This window comes from Populus alba, chromosome 17 (assembly GCF_005239225.2).
Source record: "Populus alba chromosome 17, ASM523922v2, whole genome shotgun sequence".
NCBI classification, from domain to species: Eukaryota; Viridiplantae; Streptophyta; class Magnoliopsida; order Malpighiales; family Salicaceae; genus Populus; species Populus alba.
Genome location: NC_133300.1, coordinates 10,474,807 through 10,494,093, shown reverse-complemented (window position 1 = coordinate 10,494,093; position 19,287 = coordinate 10,474,807). Strand labels below are relative to the sequence as shown.

At 30.9% G+C, this 19,287-nt stretch overlaps 2 protein-coding genes across 5 annotated transcripts; both read right to left on the bottom strand.

The window, feature by feature from the left end:
* Positions 1-289: 289 nt before the first annotated feature.
* On the bottom strand, positions 290-8,928 carry LOC118058272 (protein farnesyltransferase subunit beta). Of its 4 annotated transcripts, none has more exons than XM_073405857.1 (15): positions 8,698-8,926; positions 8,432-8,561; positions 8,258-8,356; positions 8,056-8,161; positions 7,830-7,865; positions 7,008-7,090; positions 6,849-6,902; positions 5,825-5,876; positions 5,276-5,340; positions 2,589-2,645; positions 2,361-2,433; positions 2,113-2,199; positions 1,874-2,039; positions 1,632-1,759; positions 290-701 (listed from the first exon to the last, which is right to left on the bottom strand). In XM_073405857.1, exons 2-15 carry the CDS (start codon positions 8,542-8,544, stop codon positions 465-467), a joined length of 1,356 nt encoding a protein of 451 aa, XP_073261958.1. In that variant the 5' UTR covers positions 8,545-8,561; positions 8,698-8,926; the 3' UTR covers positions 290-464. The 4 variants fall into 4 exon arrangements, with proteins under 4 accessions (XP_073261958.1, XP_034926877.1, XP_073261956.1 ...); XM_035070986.2 differs by having other exon boundaries at positions 8,258-8,344; positions 8,698-8,925; XM_073405855.1 differs by having other exon boundaries at positions 6,849-7,090; positions 8,698-8,928.
* A 7,167-nt stretch (positions 8,929-16,095) lies between these two features.
* LOC118058249 (photosystem I assembly factor PSA3, chloroplastic) lies at positions 16,096-18,352 on the bottom strand. The gene is made up of 3 exons (XM_035070958.2): positions 17,913-18,352; positions 17,561-17,725; positions 16,096-16,676 (listed from the first exon to the last, which is right to left on the bottom strand). The coding sequence occupies exons 1-3, from the start codon at positions 18,297-18,299 to the stop codon at positions 16,356-16,358; spliced, it is 873 nt and encodes a 290-aa protein (XP_034926849.1). The 5' UTR covers positions 18,300-18,352; the 3' UTR covers positions 16,096-16,355.
* Between the last annotated feature and the right edge of the window lie 935 nt (positions 18,353-19,287).

Sequence of the window (19,287 nt, the reverse complement as noted above, 5' to 3'; positions counted from 1 at the left end):
ATGAAACAGACTAAAAAATTTAGAATTTAAATACTTGTTCTAAAATGTAGAGCTACTTGTCTTACAAAAAAAAAAGTAGAAAACAAACTTTTTACTGAGAAAACTCTCGTTAGGAAAATTCACTAAATCCAAATCAGAAAAAGAAATTAATTGTAAGAATCTTAATCATGCCTCATATTGGAACTAGCAACCAATGTTCTCAATCTGGATCATGCCACATATTTGCTAGTACCTAGACAATTAAATAACACATTTCCAATATTTAATTTAGATATCAACATATTTACACTTACAATAACCTAAGATACTTGATTGATTAAATATTTGATGGTACAAACCCTTCAATTGAAAAGTTTCGAGTAAAGCGTTCAAACAGCAAAATGAATCTCTTTTATAGTCATGCCAAAGATAAAATTTCTAGAATACTATCAAAATACGGATCATACATCTCAATTCAACTTTGCTCAAGACCTAGAAAAGAATTCACGAACTTCCCTGTACTGTTTTAAGACGACGTTGTAGAGTGGATGGACGGGTTCCAAGAGATTTGAATAGGGACCCAACACCTGCCCGGGCACGGATGGAGAATCGTAATCCTTGGAGCAGCTATGCTGGCATACAGTGAGGCCACTTAGACAATAACATGTGTGATAAAAGTCTCGGGGCTTCCCTGGTTTGTCTCTGAATCCACCATTCTCTAACTGTAGTAGCCACATTACACAATATATATCAAATATCCGTTAAATAAGATAATCCAAGAGCTGCTCAAATATCAAAGTAAAACCAACCTCTCAACCCAATACAATTTTCCGCTACCACAAATGTCTACAAATTCCTCCCTGGATTTTATGTGGTCAAATAAGTTCAATATTTCTTCTTTTTTTAAAGTTCTTTTTTGTGTGGGTACCCAATGGTTATATCTGTTTCATAAGCATGCACATATTTATCAAATCAATAGGTCTTGATGTTGTGCTAGTTATGGCATGCAATGAACTTGATCCTTGCAGATCTTCACAGAGATGAAGGAACCACGTTGAGAATAAATGGCAATGACCTTAATGATGAAAAATAAACTTTTATGGACCATATTGAAAGTTTCCAAAATCAACTTGCAGGACTGTTAAGGTTTAACAATGGGCACTGCATTTGGGTTAGCATAAAATTGCCAAAACTCTTTCCCTCTCTTTGCTAGTATAGGTGCAAGAACCTGAATCTTCGAATACGTTTAACATGCCACCCGCCAATAATGACCTTGGTCCAGATCACTATTGTTTGGCAAGTACAGAATGCTGAGAACCTCATGCCTTGTTTTAAAAACATGGAAATAAAAATGTAACACAAGGAAAACCACCTTTCTTTCCAGGGAAAATAAAACAGTAAAGTCTAGGGCTTGACCCATGACATGAAGGAATCAAATAGATATTTTTTTTTTTTTGTGTTAGGGATGAAAAATACTGGGGAAAAAAAATTAGCAAACAAGTGTGAAAATGATTCAGGCTTTCCAAGATACTATCAAAAGCAATAATCAGATAGATAAGAAATAGACATAAAAGCCATTGACATAGGAAATGAGATCTTAAAAATTCAATGACAGGAACATCAATAAATAGAAAGAGTTCTTCAATTTCAACCTGTGAGCATAGCAGTATGTACTGCTGTAATGCCAAGCTGTGAAAAAGAGGTTCCATTTCTACATTTCCCAAAGATTGAGTATGACTAGAACTGGTGTAGTTCACTGAACAAGAAGAATCCTGCTGCTCTGCAGCCATGTAAGAATAAAAGGTGAGAGAAATCACATGACAATTATGCAAAACCGTAAAGCCAACATAAGATCAAGTGCAAAATCTACAAAAGAAAGTAATAACCAGTCTACCTCCATTCTTAAAATGACAAGTCTCCTCAGCCATAGATGAAATTCCATCAGTATCTTCTCCTTCAGAAGAACTATTTCCAGTGCTGTCCTCTTCTCCAGAATCAAATAGTGATAGACGTTCACCAGTAACCAAATCTATTCTTTGTAATAATGCAAGCACGCCTCCCTGAATACACATAATTTTCAACTGACCGTAAAAAATAAAACACTAACAACTTGAAACGAGGAACAGAAAATACCTGCCAAAAAGAGTAGCAACCATCAACCAATTTGTTTGCTCTCCCCTGAAATCCACACTCCACTCCTTGTCGAAAGACAACCCAATCCTAATACAATAATCACCAAAAGCTTTCTTACGACATGTTCAAGAAATTCATTGCAGAAAAATTGATACATGAGAGACCCAACATATAGAACACCACAGTAATTTATGTGCAAAAAAATAAATTTTGGCAAATGATGACAAAGAAAGGCAACATTGTCTTACAATTAAACCAGCCAAGTCCAAATGGTTAACCTCATTGATCAAAATCATGGTAGCCAATCCACAAAAAGTATACCTGATAACCAGGTATTCAAATCCATGAGATGTGTTGCTTGACTGGGAAAGAGATAGGACCACAACCAGGCACATATAGAAGTTGAATTGAGGGCTAGCAAAATAGAAAACTTATAATCTCTTTAACAGATATGGACTTTGAGAGAGAGAACATACCCACCATGAGCTTCAGAACCAGGTTCTCCTGCAATACCACCTTCATATGTCTGACAGCTAAGTTGGATATCAAAAAGAAAGACTTTTAGTTGCTTACACCATCAAGAAATATAAACACAAGGCAAGTGTAATACTTTTTAGGAATTAATCTTGTATGAAAATAGAAAAACTACAATATGACTTTTCAGAATAGTCACTGGCATAATAGAGCTAAAAGAGTATTCTCAAACAATGCAGATCTAAGGACAGCATGGTGTAACTGAAGCAACCTCATCCACAAATTAATCACCACCTATTGGTGCAACAAGCACATATGATGCCCATCTCTCTGGCACATAACACAACCCAGCTTTGCCATCATACCATTCTTATAGACCATTATAAAGATTCATTTATCTATGAAATCAAATACCTCTACCAGCTTACAGAGAGCTTTCAACAGTCCAGTCTCAATCATAACTCCAGCATCATTAGTAATATCATTTGACAAATTATATGATGTTGTATAGGAAAAAAGAAAGTTCACTTGTTTGTTTGTAATTTCTGATGTTTAAAATCTTATTATTATTTAGGTCAATTTCTGGGATTTTGTTGTTAAAATTATTTTATTAGGATTCTTAATTCATATTTAGTTTAGAATGCTGAGTTTATTGATATCTAAATAAACAAATCCTTTGTAGAAGGGGAGAATGTTAATGATGATGAATTGAAATTCAGAATTATGTATTGTTTCTTCCATTTATTGGAACCCTCTTACAAGGTTTTAAAAAAAAAATTATTTAACCTTCTTCTATAGGGATTTACCCTCTTCTATGGGTTTTCTTTCTCCTTGCTCAATTTTTCCCTTTCCTCTAGGGAATTCTGCTCTTTCTAACTTTGCTACTATCCTGTGCTACATCAATTTTGGTATCGGAGCCTACGGTTGGACCATACCTTAAACCACAAACCCTAAATTCTTTTTGTCAGGAAAAAAAAAAAAAAAAAACAGTTGTTTAGAAGAAAAAAAATTGACAACTAGAGAATGTGGAACAAATCCCTCTCACCCTAGAATAGCTTCTATATCAACTACTTTAAGTCAAGATAGATATTTTGTTGCTGCCAACATTGTTGTCAAACACCAAACTTCATTATTGCACCACACAGCTTCTCATCTTAAATTCAGCAGAAGCTTTATAAGTTGGGCTTAAGATGACTGATTTTGTTTGGCAAGAAACAAATTGCTTCCATCACGTATGAAGATCATAATTATTGAAGAGTGAAGAGTCCACTCATACAAGTCGGTTTTGTTTGTAAATTTTATGGATTCTTATATCAGGTTAGTAATGAAGTATTGTATGAGATTTTTTAACCTTATAGCTTTGAGGAATAGATTATTATGTATGATAAGACATAGTTTATTTCAGATCTCACCACTATCTCTGCTTGGACTAATCTCAATGGATATTGTATTTATGAAGGTTTTTGCAAGTTGGATATTCGGTTTACTAAAGTTGCTACTAGATGATGTTTATATAGAAGAAACAATACTCAAATCTTAATTTCAATTCATCATCATTAACATTCTCCCTTCTACAAAGGGAGGGGGTGTTTATACAGATACCAAGCAACCCTAGTATCCTAAACTAAATAGAAAATAAGAATTCTATTAAATATTACCTTATAATAATAGTAATAGTAATAGTAATAGTAATAGTAATAGTAATAGTAATATTCTAAAGTACTAAATTACAGACAAATAAATACACTTCATGTTCCCATACTGTATCATTATGTCTCAACTAACTATAATGAATAAAAACTCCATGTGGTTTTTGAGGAATTATTGAGGAATTAATATTGCTAGGGGAAGTGATGTAGTCCATCTCGCAAAAGAAAAAGGCAATAAATTTCATCACAATGAGTTTGGCCTTCCCAATGGCTCCATACTCCCAAATTTGTGAAATTACCAACATGCCAACAAACGAATGAGAACCTTCAGGACATGAATTATCACAAAAAGCCACATCAGGTCAATCTACACTCATGTTGATCTCACTTTCAAACTTGACAGCCACAATTCCCAAGAGAACATAAAATGAGCTCACAGCTTGAAAGGACACAAAAGAACCTAAACTAGAGAATATGAAGGTATCAAAATTATATAGAGGCCAATTTAGATGGGTTACATATGAATAGTCCTTGACTATCCCAAAGTATATTAACAAGAGGGAAAAACTAGAAAAAATGAGTGTTACCTCACATCCATGAAAGCAAAAGGCAAGAGGAATTGCAAGGAAATAAAATGGTAACTTTAAACAACTCTGATTAAATGTAAAAAATGAAGATACACAAGCTAGCCTCTTGAGGCATAACAAATGTAATGGGAATGATACAGTTTGGGTATTAACACTTGTTCTCATCCATTAAGAACCATGAATTTTTTCTTATGCAATCAAGTCTCCATATAAAGTTCTGTAAATGCACATTTGAAAGTTTCAAACATGTAAGTAAGATGATTTCATAATTTGGAAGAATGGCACATGCTGCACACCAAGACTGTTATTCTAGAAGTAACAAATAGCTAAGACAAAAAATAAACCCCAAATAAAGCCTGAAAGAAGTAGATAAAACATGAATAAAAAAGGAAGCTCGAGCTGGAATTGTTCCAAAATCAAATATTGAAGAACCACTAGAAAGTAGAATCCAACCTTAAGATGAAATTACCAACACCCCTAATGAGCTCATCATCCAGAATGTTGAGAATACTAGCAACCTGGATGAAACAAGATGATTGGAGCAGTGCAGAAGTGAGGAAAGCAAAAGTAAAATAACCGATCGAAAAGAGTGAGATAGAAATGCCTAATATGACCTGGTGATACATAAATGCCCAAATGTAAAAGTTAAATGACCTAGTGAAAGTGAAATAACAATGCCAGTTACACACATAATTATAGATAGTACATAAAACTCATCCATGTTCAACTAGTAGTGAAGCAATAGTGAATATTTCCATTAGAGCAGTTTGAACACAACTTTTAGCAGATCTCACACCAAAGCTAATTAATTAAATGATTGATTATATTGATTCTTGAATAAGGATCTGTTACAGAATATAGACAGCATTTTTAAGCTATAATAGATGGCTACTCTAAACACATATTTCAACTGATGCTTAGGCCAAAAGATGCCAATTTTTTGCTGAAATGGTATAGTATAGCAACTGAAATCGACTCCAAGGTGAAAGAGAAAGATCTTACAGAAATGGCGGTATAGCATGCTCGTACATCAATTTCACCAGCATCATGCATCCTAATGAAAAGAAATACATGACATTCAAAGCTAGTCATAAACAGTTCATATTTCCTCTATGACATGTTTAGATGGAAATGAGCAAAACCAAAAATTTTATATGGTAATTTTGCATAAGGTGGTGCAGAAAATAAAAGGAAGCAAAGTTAATGTCATTTTGTAGAGAAGGCATTTTTGTAGCTACCATTTGCTGGAAAACTACAAAATTTGTCTTTACCTTATTTTACAGTCTCCCAGTCCCTAAACAAGTGTCCTACTTTCCTCTTTTGGTAGTACAAATTTAAATGGCTACTTAAGAAGTCAGTTAATTAATATCCTACAATCCATTATTACCCTTTATCATTTTCCAAATACACTAAAAATAAAATATAGTTAGGGGTAAAAGTTGAATAAGAAACCATTGAAAGAAAAATTAATATATAGTTTTGGTTTCCTTAAAAATTGTGCCTTCTCATTTAGGAAAAATACACATTATGGAACTATTTAGTATTTTTTAGCATCAAAGAGTTAGTTTTGTTCAGCTTTTCCTATTCTAAATAAGACCATTAATGTTTTTTCATGAGACCTATATAAAGGACATGTAATCGTTCCATACAATGCAAATCAATTTATGAATAAAATTCTAGCAACTCTGCTTTTGATAGTGACTCCTAAAATTCCTAAATGTGAAACCTTACTAGTATTACTCTAGTACTTACATCAATCCCCAATCCTTTTAAACCACCTCCACAAGTCCCTTGACACCACCAAAAATTCAAATCCAGAACAGCTTCCAAGGTTGTACATAAGAAAAGCAAGCTAGAACATGGAAAAAATAAACATGCACTAGACAGTAAGAACTCAAAATTGTGCAGTTTCAGATATGAAATTATACTCCAGTCACCGTAACATATGCACGTACACACATTCATGAATGAAATGAATGAAAAAATCAATTTCATTGGAACTTCTAGAACAAATTTGAAATCACACCTGAAGGCCCCGCTTGGATCTTTCATTCGCAATAAAAAGTTGTATAATTTGTCTCTAAAAGAAAGATTAAAAAGAAGTTGAATCAATTCTGAAAACTGAAGTTGCAGTGTAGTGAGGAAAGGTGAATTCTTAAAAGAACAGTAGAAAAAAAGTGACCACCTATTAATTGAAGACAGGGCTTTCTGTCCTCCTAAAGTAACAATTGAATTCACTGCAGCATATGTTGTTGCGAGATGTGGCATCTAAAGACAAAAATAACAAACTAATACAGTCAAGTTGACAATTGATAGTTTTCTAAAAAAAGAAAAAAACAAAACATGTAAAAAATCATGCATATATACAAAAGAGGAATGATTCTAGCATTCTCCTACCACAAAAATAAACACAAACAATATTTAACATTTGTTCAGGGAGACCACTGTAAGATAGGCAAGATCACAACTAACATTTTTTTGGCTTCTCTATTATCGCCATAACTTCTCACATTAGACTAGCCTGGGATAGCTTAAAACCACAATTGAAGTCCTTTTTTTCAGCAGGAAACACTTTCACACAACTATAGCAAAAAGTAAATGGGGGTATGAATTTATTATTAGCTTTGAAAAAGAATATCCAATCTCTGACTTTTGCATGTGTTTGACAGGAGGGATTGCAAAAGGGATGGATGAGAAATGAAGGATTTGGTGTTCATTTTGTTTGGCAAAGAAGATGGAGACCCAATGAAGCATTGGAAGGACAAGTTTCACCCTTGCTCTCTTTAAATTTGTAGTTTTCAATCATCTCAATTTGGATGGATTGAGCCTTGTCCTTCCCTTACCTTGCTATCCAAAAAAACATAGACTAAAAGGCAAACAAGCATAGGGATTGTGGAGGAAAGAGGAGGCTCGGTTGGATTATGGTTTGGTGAGTTCTGTAACACTATCATACACAGTGGCGGTGTATCAAAAGAACAAATTCATCTTGCGAAATAATGGAACTTGCCTGTCCAGGTCCGCCACCAAATCCACCATTTGGGTCCTGTAAAACAGAATGCAATGAATAAAAGATGAAGTGCTAAACTTTTATTTCATTATAATGAGGAAACTCCAATACACAAGCGCTAAAAGAAAATAACAATAAAATGGTTATTAAACACACACAACCATGAGCTACATTAAAAAATAATAATAAATAGGAAGAAATGGAAGTAGCTTTAAAAAAATAATACCTGGCAACGGTTAAGAAAGTCAATGGCGTTACTTTCGAGTTGGTAATCAAGAGACTCCCCCAACAAAGCCATGGAATGTATGATCCAGTAGCAAAGCCAAGGTCGACTGCAATATTGCACAGCAAAATCAAATTTGAAAAAATAAATAAAAAGAAAGAAAACGGAGAGGAAGGAAGAAGGGAGGAAAAGCAGGCGAGCAAACCTGGAATCCAGAGCTACAAAGGAGGGACCGAGTTGCTTGAGACCTTCATTAAGGTATTTAATGTGCTCGTCACGTTGAAGCTCCAACCTGTACATATACCTTTATTTTTTTACAACAAAATTATTACGAATGATTTTTATTATTATTATAAACATATATATAAACGGTTTTTACAAGGTGGTTTGGGCTCCAGGAGGAATATTAGCGAACAGATTGTATATCCGGAACACCAGATCCTCAACCGACCACTGCTCCACTTGAGTCACCGTCTTTCCACCACTTTCCATCTCCAAAGAATGTCACCCTATAAGCGAAGGAAGAGAATAGGCTACTCGTGATGGATTGCAAATTAAAAAAAAAAAAAAAAAACTGCTAATTTCTTAAATTAAACAGCAAAGAGAGACATTTAAAAAAGAATGAAACATAGTGCCTTGATTTACCTTAAGAAAGAGAGAAAGAGTGCTTAACCCTTGACACTAGCTGGCTGGGGAGTGGGATTGGGGTATTGTTGGGATTAGGGAACGGCTTGAGCTTTGGGTGAGATTAGGGTTTGAAATTGTATAGCAAATTAGGGATTTGGAATTTTGAAGTTACGGACGGGATAGATCAGGAATAAAAGAGGCATTTCTCACTTTCCAGACGGCAACGGTTAGTCTGTGTACATGACATATGATATAATAGTTGCCTAATTATTTACATACATGACATTTGATATATTATAATTACTAAAAGTACACCAAAATATTTATACGAGTCTTTACATCATGAACTATATACATAGAAAATAGATATTTACGTTATTCATGTACATGTAATTTATACCTAAAACAAAATTATTTAACAACCAAATACGAAATTAATATTGTCCAGATAAACCTGCAATTCACATAACAAATCATTAAATATTAAGTATATATATACATATCCCCTAAAAATAAAGGTATCACATTTATATATTATATGTTCTTTATAAAGGTCATCATTTCTAAAACAAGATATCCTCAATTCTAATACCAAAATATCATACATCAATCTAATTCATTACATCTATTATGGTCTAAACATCCGACTTAAATATTTATTTAATCAAGTTTTTATTTAAACAACCAATTTTAATATTTAATTTCTCAAGTCTTTGTCTAAATGATTAACTTTAAACTTCAATTAATTAAGTCTTCATCTAAACAACCAATTTTAATATTCAATTAATTTAATCATGTCACCGCCCAATTAGTTGACTTCAATAGCCATTTTCTTTTTACATCTACTATACTTTCTTACACATACACACATACACACACACACATATGGAAGTCTTAACAAGTGTATCATGAATTCTAAAGATAAAGTGATATGTACCTACCTGGTTTTTTTTTCAAATAAGCTCTCTATGCTAAAAGGTTCAACTTTAAAAGGCTCACCTAATTTCAAATAAAAATATCCTTATCATAACAAAATTTCCTCAGAATTTTCATTATTTTTTTTGTTAAAAATTACACAGTTAAGCGTGAGGTTTACACCAATAGTTGATATTTTTCATGCACAAATTTATACATTAATTTATTTCGAGTTATACATTAATTTACTATGGACTTTTCACAACAATTCATGAAAATCTTCTTTTAAATAATTATTTTCTCTAGTTAGAATTTACTTATTTTATTACGAGGTTTACAATACAAGCATGAATGCCCAACTCCAACTACATACTATTGTTGCAAGAGATACAATGAGTTGATCTAGGATTGACAGAGTAAAATCAAATAAGAAGTTGATACTTGGTTTTATGATAATTAAGACCCTTAACTAATCTTAAGAGGTTTTAGGTAAGGAGTTGTTTATGTTATAAGAAATAAAAGATCACTTTAAACATCATGTCTAAGGTAAGTTACTTCATATTTCTTTTTAATGATAAAGGGTACCTATTATGCTATCATGTTAAGAATTTGTTTAAACTAGTATATTTGAGTTTGTTGTTGAACGTGACGAACTATTAAGATGTGTGATTCAAGATTTGTGTTGTTAGACGTGAAACACTATTAAAACTTCAAATAATGATTCTAGATTTATGACCAACAACGTAACCTAAGCCTCACTTCTTAAGTTTAGGTCTTTACATAGTGACATTAACTTAAGCCTAAATCCTTTAACAATGACAAGGAGAAATAAGTCCCATAAAACACACTCAATCTTAAAAAAGAACAACAAATTCTTTAAATGAGATTAATTTAAGGTTTATTTATACTAATATGACTTTAATGACTTATGCATTGAATTTGACCTTATAGAGAGGTTTTCTAGTCATGTAAGACCCTTACAACATCACTAATGAGTTGTTATATTATTATCATAACATGAAAAGATTGGACTAGACTTGTGCTAATTTGCTAGTAGATTTCAAGCTTGATTTCAAAGATATTTTTCTTTCTCATCTAGATGAATTACTAGGCCTGCCATATGTGAATGAAAATCTTAAGATGTCTAATTTTCACTTAACTTAAATTGTAGAAACATTTCACCTATAGCTCTAGATATGATTCAAATAGCACACAGATGTCTAGTTTAGCATATTTACTCTAACCAATCTTGATCTCATTAGGATTCCTTGTTCAAGTTGGATTTCCAATGCAATTAGGCTTTAAACTTAATGACTTTATTACATTGTGCTTTTTCTAGTCCTTTACTTAATAATGTGTTAAAAATTCTTCATTTAGCTTTTTTTTTTTTTTTACATTTTATGTCTATAGCATTTTTAAGTACAAAACAAGTTAAGTAAGTTATTGTAAGAGATAAAATATACATATAAAAAAAAACTAAAAGTAAGGTACCAAAATATAGAATAATATGAGTGTATCAACATGACCCTTTTAAAGATATTATCGCCTATGAGTTGGGGGAACATTTATTATTTTTCATATAAAAAAAATAGAAAGTCTCAATTTCTAAAGGACATTACCAATTTAAGGATCTTATTTTCCATATGTTGATTCATTGATAAAAATAAAAACAAAACTTTTTTTTTTTTTTTAAAAGCAATCAACACATAATGATACAACGAAAAGTGAATTCATATATAATAATATTGCACATACTTTTAAACATTTCAAATAAGAAAATCACTCATTTATGGTGGGAGATTGAGACTTAGAAAGCTTTGACAGTTCTCTTTTCTCTCTATTGGTCTATCATTGATATGGCTAGTAATTTTGCGCCTCATTGAAATTGAAGGAGAGATGAGTCATGTCAAGGTGTTGGAGGTTGTGGTTATTATCTTGATTATTATGCTCGGATCCCAGACTGATCTAGTTTGGCATCATTTTTTATATAAAAAAATTATTTTGGTGTGACTTTTTATTTTGAGGGTTTTTTTCTCTTTTTTATGTGGGGTATTTCTTTATAGGTTTTTTTCCCCTGAATTTAATTTATAGTGTTGAGGTTCCTATAAAATTAGAAAAATTAAAACTAGAAAAACAATATTGGAAGATTTTTGTATTATTTCCTTCTTAAATGAGGACTTTGCTTTATAATTTTCTTCAATTTTGCTTGAATCACTATTTACTTTTCATTTTCTCATTTATGTATCTTCTAATAAAACATTTAATCTCATATCATCTTGGTCCCCCCCTTTTTTTCTCCTATTGCTTTGCTCCCTAATCTTTCTTCTAATTTTATTTTTAAAAATTTTTTATGTTTGTTTGTTTTTTTTATGAGAAGAAACAATATAGAAGTTAATGGCTTGGCTTTACCGTGGATTAGGATAAAAAATATCTCAATAGTTGTGGCATTATTGTTATCAAAATTATAGATCAATCAACCATAACTGTTATCCAACATTAATGTCAAGACAAACAAAGCAGTGCAATTTTCATGTTCGAAATGTATAAGACAATATCATTAAAACTATAATTGAATTTTTTTGTTAAGTAGAAGTTCAGGGTCTTAATGATATTAATGATATTGATCTACAAATGATTGAAGGGATGAAATCAAAACTTTTTTTGTAAGATCTTTCATATAAAGTTTTATTTGTCATGTTTGAGGTTCAAATAAGGCTCTATGGAGCTCCCTAATCTAGAATCAAGAAAAAGTTGACTTACCATGAATCATGGATCTAATTGGTCAAACATAATCAAAGATTGCATTAATTATGTGAAAAGATGCCAAGAATGTCATCAGTTTTGTCCAATCCAATATTTATCTTCTAATGAACTTTGTCATGATCTAATTTTTGACAACACAAATTGGTCAAATAAAAAAAAATAAAGGAAAATAATTTGAAATTTGAGTCAAGATAATACAAATCAAAAGTTTGCGGGACTAATAAGGATGAAATTATAAATAATATACCATTTATTTTATTAGCAATATGTTTTTTGAATAAAAGGCAATGACAATTAAAATAAAGGGATTTTAAATTTTCAATCATTTTAAATAATTAAGAAAAAACATATTTCTTCAATCTAAATTTAATTTTTTTTATTAATGCATCTCTTTATTATTTTAATGAAAGCATATATTTTAATCAAAAGCAGTATTTTTTTAAATAAAAAACTTATCATCATCTCAAAAACAAGTTTTAATAAAATAAAAATTAAAATAATGTCTCAATATTTTGTAAGTAATTGAATGCATAAGAAATAATAATCAATGTGATAAAATCATGTCAAAATCTATTACAAATAACAAAAATAGGAATTTTATTTTCATGGAATATTCATGATTGTTTTTTGCATATTAAGTAAATAATAATATAAAAAATATATATTAACATCCATAGGAACCTATAATATTATTTAAGAACTATGGTAAAATTAAATAATAATTTAATTATCATATTAAGTTTTTTATTTATAGTGCATTTCAATCAAAAACATTGTAATAATTTGAAACAAAACTATAGAAAAAGATAAGATGCATGATCCAAAGAGATAGAACTCGCACACCTAGCCTAATAAAAAAAATATGTCATGTGGGGCTAGTGGCGGAGCCACATAGGGTAATGAGGGGGCAATTGCCTCCTTCCAATTAGCAGCCATTCAATATTTTATCTGCTGATAATTTTCACCTTGCATTTGATATTCACCTTCCACACTCAGGGCTGTAACCAATGACATAGTAAAAGCTATCCAAACAAAAGCTTCCATTAAATAAAGTAGAACTTTAAGAATAGCAGCTGGGATAGCATAGGCCCAAGCAGGATATAAATATAATTCTCTCTGCTTATAAAAAACTGCAAGTCGGGAGGTAATCATCCGTAACCAATTTGTTATATTAAAAATATTAATTTAATAGCTTTATAGGGTTAAATATATTTTTTTAGCTACTAATTGATCCAAGCTCTTTGTTCTGTTTTTACTATTGTTCCTAGCTCTCTTCCTTCTACAAAATTTCTCTCTAAACTCTATGCTATGAATTAGTTAAGCAAGTAATCTCTTATGCTTTATACTTTAGAAAAGTTCCCTTCATGTTTTCTATTTGTTTGATTATCTAATTTTAGTTTTATTTCTTTATAATTAGTTATTGAAAATGTTAGGGTTTATAATAATTTATGAGTTTATTGAATTAATATGTGTATTGGTAATATTATATGCTAATGGATATGGATTGAAATAAGTTTTGATGAATTGATAAGTATTTTGTTATGAATTTTATATGAAAAATAATAATAATGAATTTACTAAAGATTAAAAATGAAGTACAAGACAACTAAAAAAATTAGGAGCATAATAAATAAATTAAAAAGAAAACATTTAATATTTATGTTTAATCCACTTATATAAAATAACAAGTCAACAAGAACAACATTAATTTGTGACAATCCTTTTAAGCTATGATTTTAGATGTTATGTATCATATGTCAGCGTAGAATTGTTGCCAAGAACTTTCCTAGTCCTTGAAAGATTTAGAAAGAGATAAATGAAAGTTTGTTGTATATATTGAGAAAGATATTTTTAATGAGATTAAAAATAAAATCACTATGAAGTAATTTTAAAATATAAAATCTCGAATAAAATAATTATAATACAAGTTTTTCATTTTAAAAGTATTCTTAAATTAATTTTGCTTGACTTGAGTTGGTATATCTATTTCAAATTAATTTATATATATAACACATGCATGCATAATATATAATATCAATTTTTTGTTAGTAATCTGCTCCCTCATTTAAAAAATCCTAGCTCTGCCATTGTGTGGGGCCCTATAAAGGTAGGTTTGTCCTAGTTCTTCAATCATTTGATAACCAAAGTTATTTTTTGATAAATGATAACTAAGAGTGGAACTCAATATAATTTGATCAATTCTTTCTTCTTCTTCTTCTTCTTCTTCTTTCTTCTTTTTCTTTTTTTTTATGGAGAGTTGCACTAAAAAATCTCTCTCTCTCTCTTTTTAATCATCAATCATATCAATGTTCGTGACCTAGGATTCAATTTTATTAGTAATTCTATTAACTTTCACTTTTTTTTTCTTTTTTCTTATCAATGAATAAAATCTCTTTACTTATATGACTTAAATGTCTTGTATTTCTTGTAAAAGTAATTTAATTGATAGAATTTAGTAGGATACTTATGGGATCAATAAGATTGATATTAAAAAAATGTGTCCTTAGAATGTATTGATTTGATCACATAAGTAGAACCACCATCCCGCACACATGTTACCGCTGGAAGTAAAATCTTGTATTTCTTCTTGCAAATCTCCTAATTATTCTAGAACAACTAGAGATAGATTCTTTAAACATAAATAATTCAATTTAGATGAAGGATACCCATGTAAAAGCTTTTGCAACTCGATCATGTACGATGTAATAATCAAAGATTGAACCTTTTTAAACTTTGTCTGTAACTCACTATAGGCTCAGGAAACAAATATAAGATGTGTGCAAATGAGATATCCTATAACAAGATGGGAAAATGATTGAATAAAGAAACTCCTAAACATTTGGCGATCTCAAATATATCGATATCAATGGTGGCTCATTATTTCGATTAATCATTTTTTTAAATTAAAAAATATTATGTAAACGCTCACTCAAATCTCACTTGTCAAATTCCATTGTGTTTTTCATATTATTTTTTTCTGAATAATTCACCATGATATATATGATTCATGCATAATATCATGAAAAGTTGATACAATTTTGTTTTTTGCCCATACTTAATATTAGTAATAGATGGTCTGAAAATTATCTAAAAATATCAAATTTGGATATTTGTACCATGTCAAAGTAAGGAGCCATGTAATATATGTTTGGCATATATCCCATTTAGAGATAATTGAGAAAGCACTATCTTATTGAAATGTTATATATATATATATATATATATGCACCTTGTCAACGCCTTTCTTTAGAAAAGATTGTTTTTTTTTTTTTCTTTCCTTGATGGTAAATATTTCTATGAATATGGAGAGTGAATTAAACCAATACTTGAATTGAAATTGAGATATTGATGCAAGTTATTCCCTTCTAAATCAAATATATTAATATCCAAAAGAGATAGATAATAAGTTCTTTCAAAATTGAATATTTGTCTTTTTATTAGAGGTGTTCTAGACTGCAATAGAATAAGCAGCTCTACAAACAAATGAATCATGTTGAATTGAAAAATGAAAAGATTTGTACAAACTTTCATTACCACCTTGTGAAAAATCATTACTTATGAATATGTTAGATATATGTGACTTAATTGGTAATGAGAACAGTTTTACCCAACTGTTTCAAAGAGAAGCATCTTCGTTCAATGGCTTTTATTGGTAGCGGAGTACTTGATTTTACTGATTCATTACACAAATAAAGAGTAGTCAAGCATTGGTCCGTAAAAGGAAATGAAACTTCAATATTAAACGGAAATAGCTCAAGTAAGAGTTGGATAGATGTCAGATAAGAGTAAATTTTGTTACATAAATTCGTAAAACGAAAAGGAGTTCAAAGATGGAAAGAGGATGGATTTTCAAGTGCGTAGGACAACAAATAAAAATGAAGTTCGGGAGACCTTATCTTTGTTTGTATGGAGTGATGCTGCATGTAGCTTTATCTGGAATACGATTACTATATACTCAACCAAAAGTCACAGCCATGATAACAGTAACATTTCCTATTTCAAATTTCTCTGTTTTGTTGAAGGAATTGAAGGTCTTTCATTTGCAACTTAACAGCTTCTTTTGGCAAGGGCTTTGGCTCTTGAATATTGACCTCGTCACTGCCATCAGCCACTTTTCTTGCCTTCTCTGCAACAATTCTTTGTATTTCACGCTGCTCGACTGATTGAAAAACTGAACTCAGCATGACATTCAGCAGTCTCTCGTCTTCTTCTTCAATAATATCCTTCCCATAACAGCAGACGTAAATTGCCTCAAGTGCCTTCTCCGCCCGTACCTCCATGGGGATATCAGGGGCTGCAGTCTTTGTTTTTGCTCGTTTCTGCAGTTTGCATACCATCATTGTGAGAAAATTAGTATTCGACAACAGTTTAAAGTCTTGGATGTGAATCCATACGTTAAGTAATCCCATTGATGGATACTAAATACACAGAACAACGAAAAATGTAGTGAAGCATTTTCCTTAGATGTTTTTGTTTGTTCAACCTCTAAGCTATATTATAGGCAAAATTTACCATTAGGACAGCATTGAAGTTCATCACACTTACGCGAGAATCCACATACTTATCTCGGAATAGCAGGGCATATAGCATTACAGTTTTAACTGTTCAACTGAAATGCTTGCTAAACACAAAACAGTCAAGGTTATGATCACAGTAACATTGACTCAATAATGTCTACACAAGTTCCATTAATTTAGCTGTCGAGCAAGGATTTCTTAGTATATATCACTTCCAACTATGCAGCATCTTAAAAGCTCATTACCTTGGTGAAATATTAAGGCAACCCTCTTGAACACAATTTATCTGTTATCTGTTACTAGGTGTGTTAAATTTCACCTTAAGGACTCAAGTAACAGCTCGTGCCTGGGAAAGGATGAAATTAGTTGCTTTTAAACATGGAAACCAGTATTCACTTATTTGGAATCTCTTTTAGCACTTATATATGCTTACAAGCATAACAATTTCGAAAACCTCAGTCATCAAACAATCTCGTAAGGCATGACATATAGTAGTAGTTTTGCACTCAACGCAGTTACAGATATTTAGCTTTGAACTACCACTTGACTAGATAAGATGCAACTTGCATTTCCAGAATGATAAAAACCAAAGCCACATCGTAACCACTTTGATTTCTTAGAAGTTTGACAAATTATTAAGGAGAGAAATACAATAATAATAGTGTAATAAAAAGCATAATTCCCACCTCTTTTGTGTCGTTGATTAAAGCCAGGAAAGTCTCCTCTTCGAACTCAATATCATTTGATAGCCGAAGCCTCGCTACTCCCTCCAAAATCTCTTCGGATTTGAGAAAACCAGCACCAACAGCAGCTAGCCAACAGCAAAGTAGAACATACAAAGGATCCCCTGCCTACACAGAAACAAAACCTCAACTAATTCCAAACATAGAATTACGATAATAAGAGAAACAAAACTCAATTCTTGTGGGACCGAACTTGATACAAATATCGACCCAAGGCCAGCACAACCCATGGCGACCACAGAAACAGAAAAGAAAAGGCAAGATGACTATAAGTTACTAATAAGAAATAGATTACCCGGCCACGTCTGTCCTGGAATTCATAGAAAGCTCTAGAATCAGTAATTGTGCACTTTTTGCCCACTCTCCTTCTAAACTCTGCAAAATCTATAATATCATCTCCAACTCCACCTTCATCACTAAGAATCCTAGCTACAAGGCCGATAACAGGGAGAGAGCCAAGCACTTTGTTGGCAAAACTAGAGATAGAATTTGGATTCTCCATGTACGCTGTGACTGATAAGACCCCATTCGAGTTCTGCACTTTTTGTCTGCTGGGTCTTTTACAATTGGGGTAGATTTGGTTGAAATGTTGCAGGAATTGTGGAATGGGCTTGCCCCAAGGAAGGATTTGAACGTGTAGACATGATGACGATGATGAACCAGATGTTGTTACAAACACCATGGCTGTTGAATGGGGCAGTTAATAATAGCCACAACTTTATATCTGTTTTTTCTTTTCACGTTTATATGCATTTGATGTTTATCATGTTTTTTAAAAACTATTTTAATACAGTGATGTAAATAATATTTAAAAAAAATATATATATATATATTATTTTAATACATAAAATTTAATAATAATATATTTATAATAAAAAAAAATATTATTATTTTTTCTCATTTATGTATTTTTTATAATAATATTATTTTATTAAAGTATAGTTTATTTAACAAAAGCTAATAGTAATTAAAAAGTGTTCGTAGAATTATAATGAGTTGAACTAAAAAGAATTGTTTTTAATAAAAAAAACTCTCTTTATTCATATTTTTATTTTAATAAAAAATATTATTTTTATTAGCAGTATGGTTTTTCGAATAAAAAAATCAAAAACATCATGAATTAATATTTTTACATATCTATATTAATAAATATAAGATAATAAATCTAAAACAATTATTTAAAGATAATTTAAAAAAACAATGTACATATCTATATTAGCAAAAAAAAATTAAACAATTTTTCATATTAAGTCAATATATAATTAATTATAAAATAATTATTAATATTGCTATAAAAAACTGTATTTTTAAATTATAATATAATTGGATAATTATTTAAATATAATTTAAAAAAATTAAAATGTTTTTTAACAAAAGACTAGGGATGCCTTGGCCTTTGAGGGCAGCCCGCAGGCTTAGCTTGCTTTCTTTCTTTTTTGCTTCTTTCAAATGGGTGAACATTGATTTTTTGTTTTTTTAAATAATTAGATAATATGTGATGCAACCATATTATTCGATAGTTTCACCCACATTTAACTAGTGTTTTGCCTATGTTTTATATATAAAATGCCTTGATATTCTTTGTTTTATGTTTTGAATGCACTTTTGGATGAAAGATGCAAAAAGGAGTAAATTGAAGGTAATTGGCAGATTTGACGTTCAGTCGATGT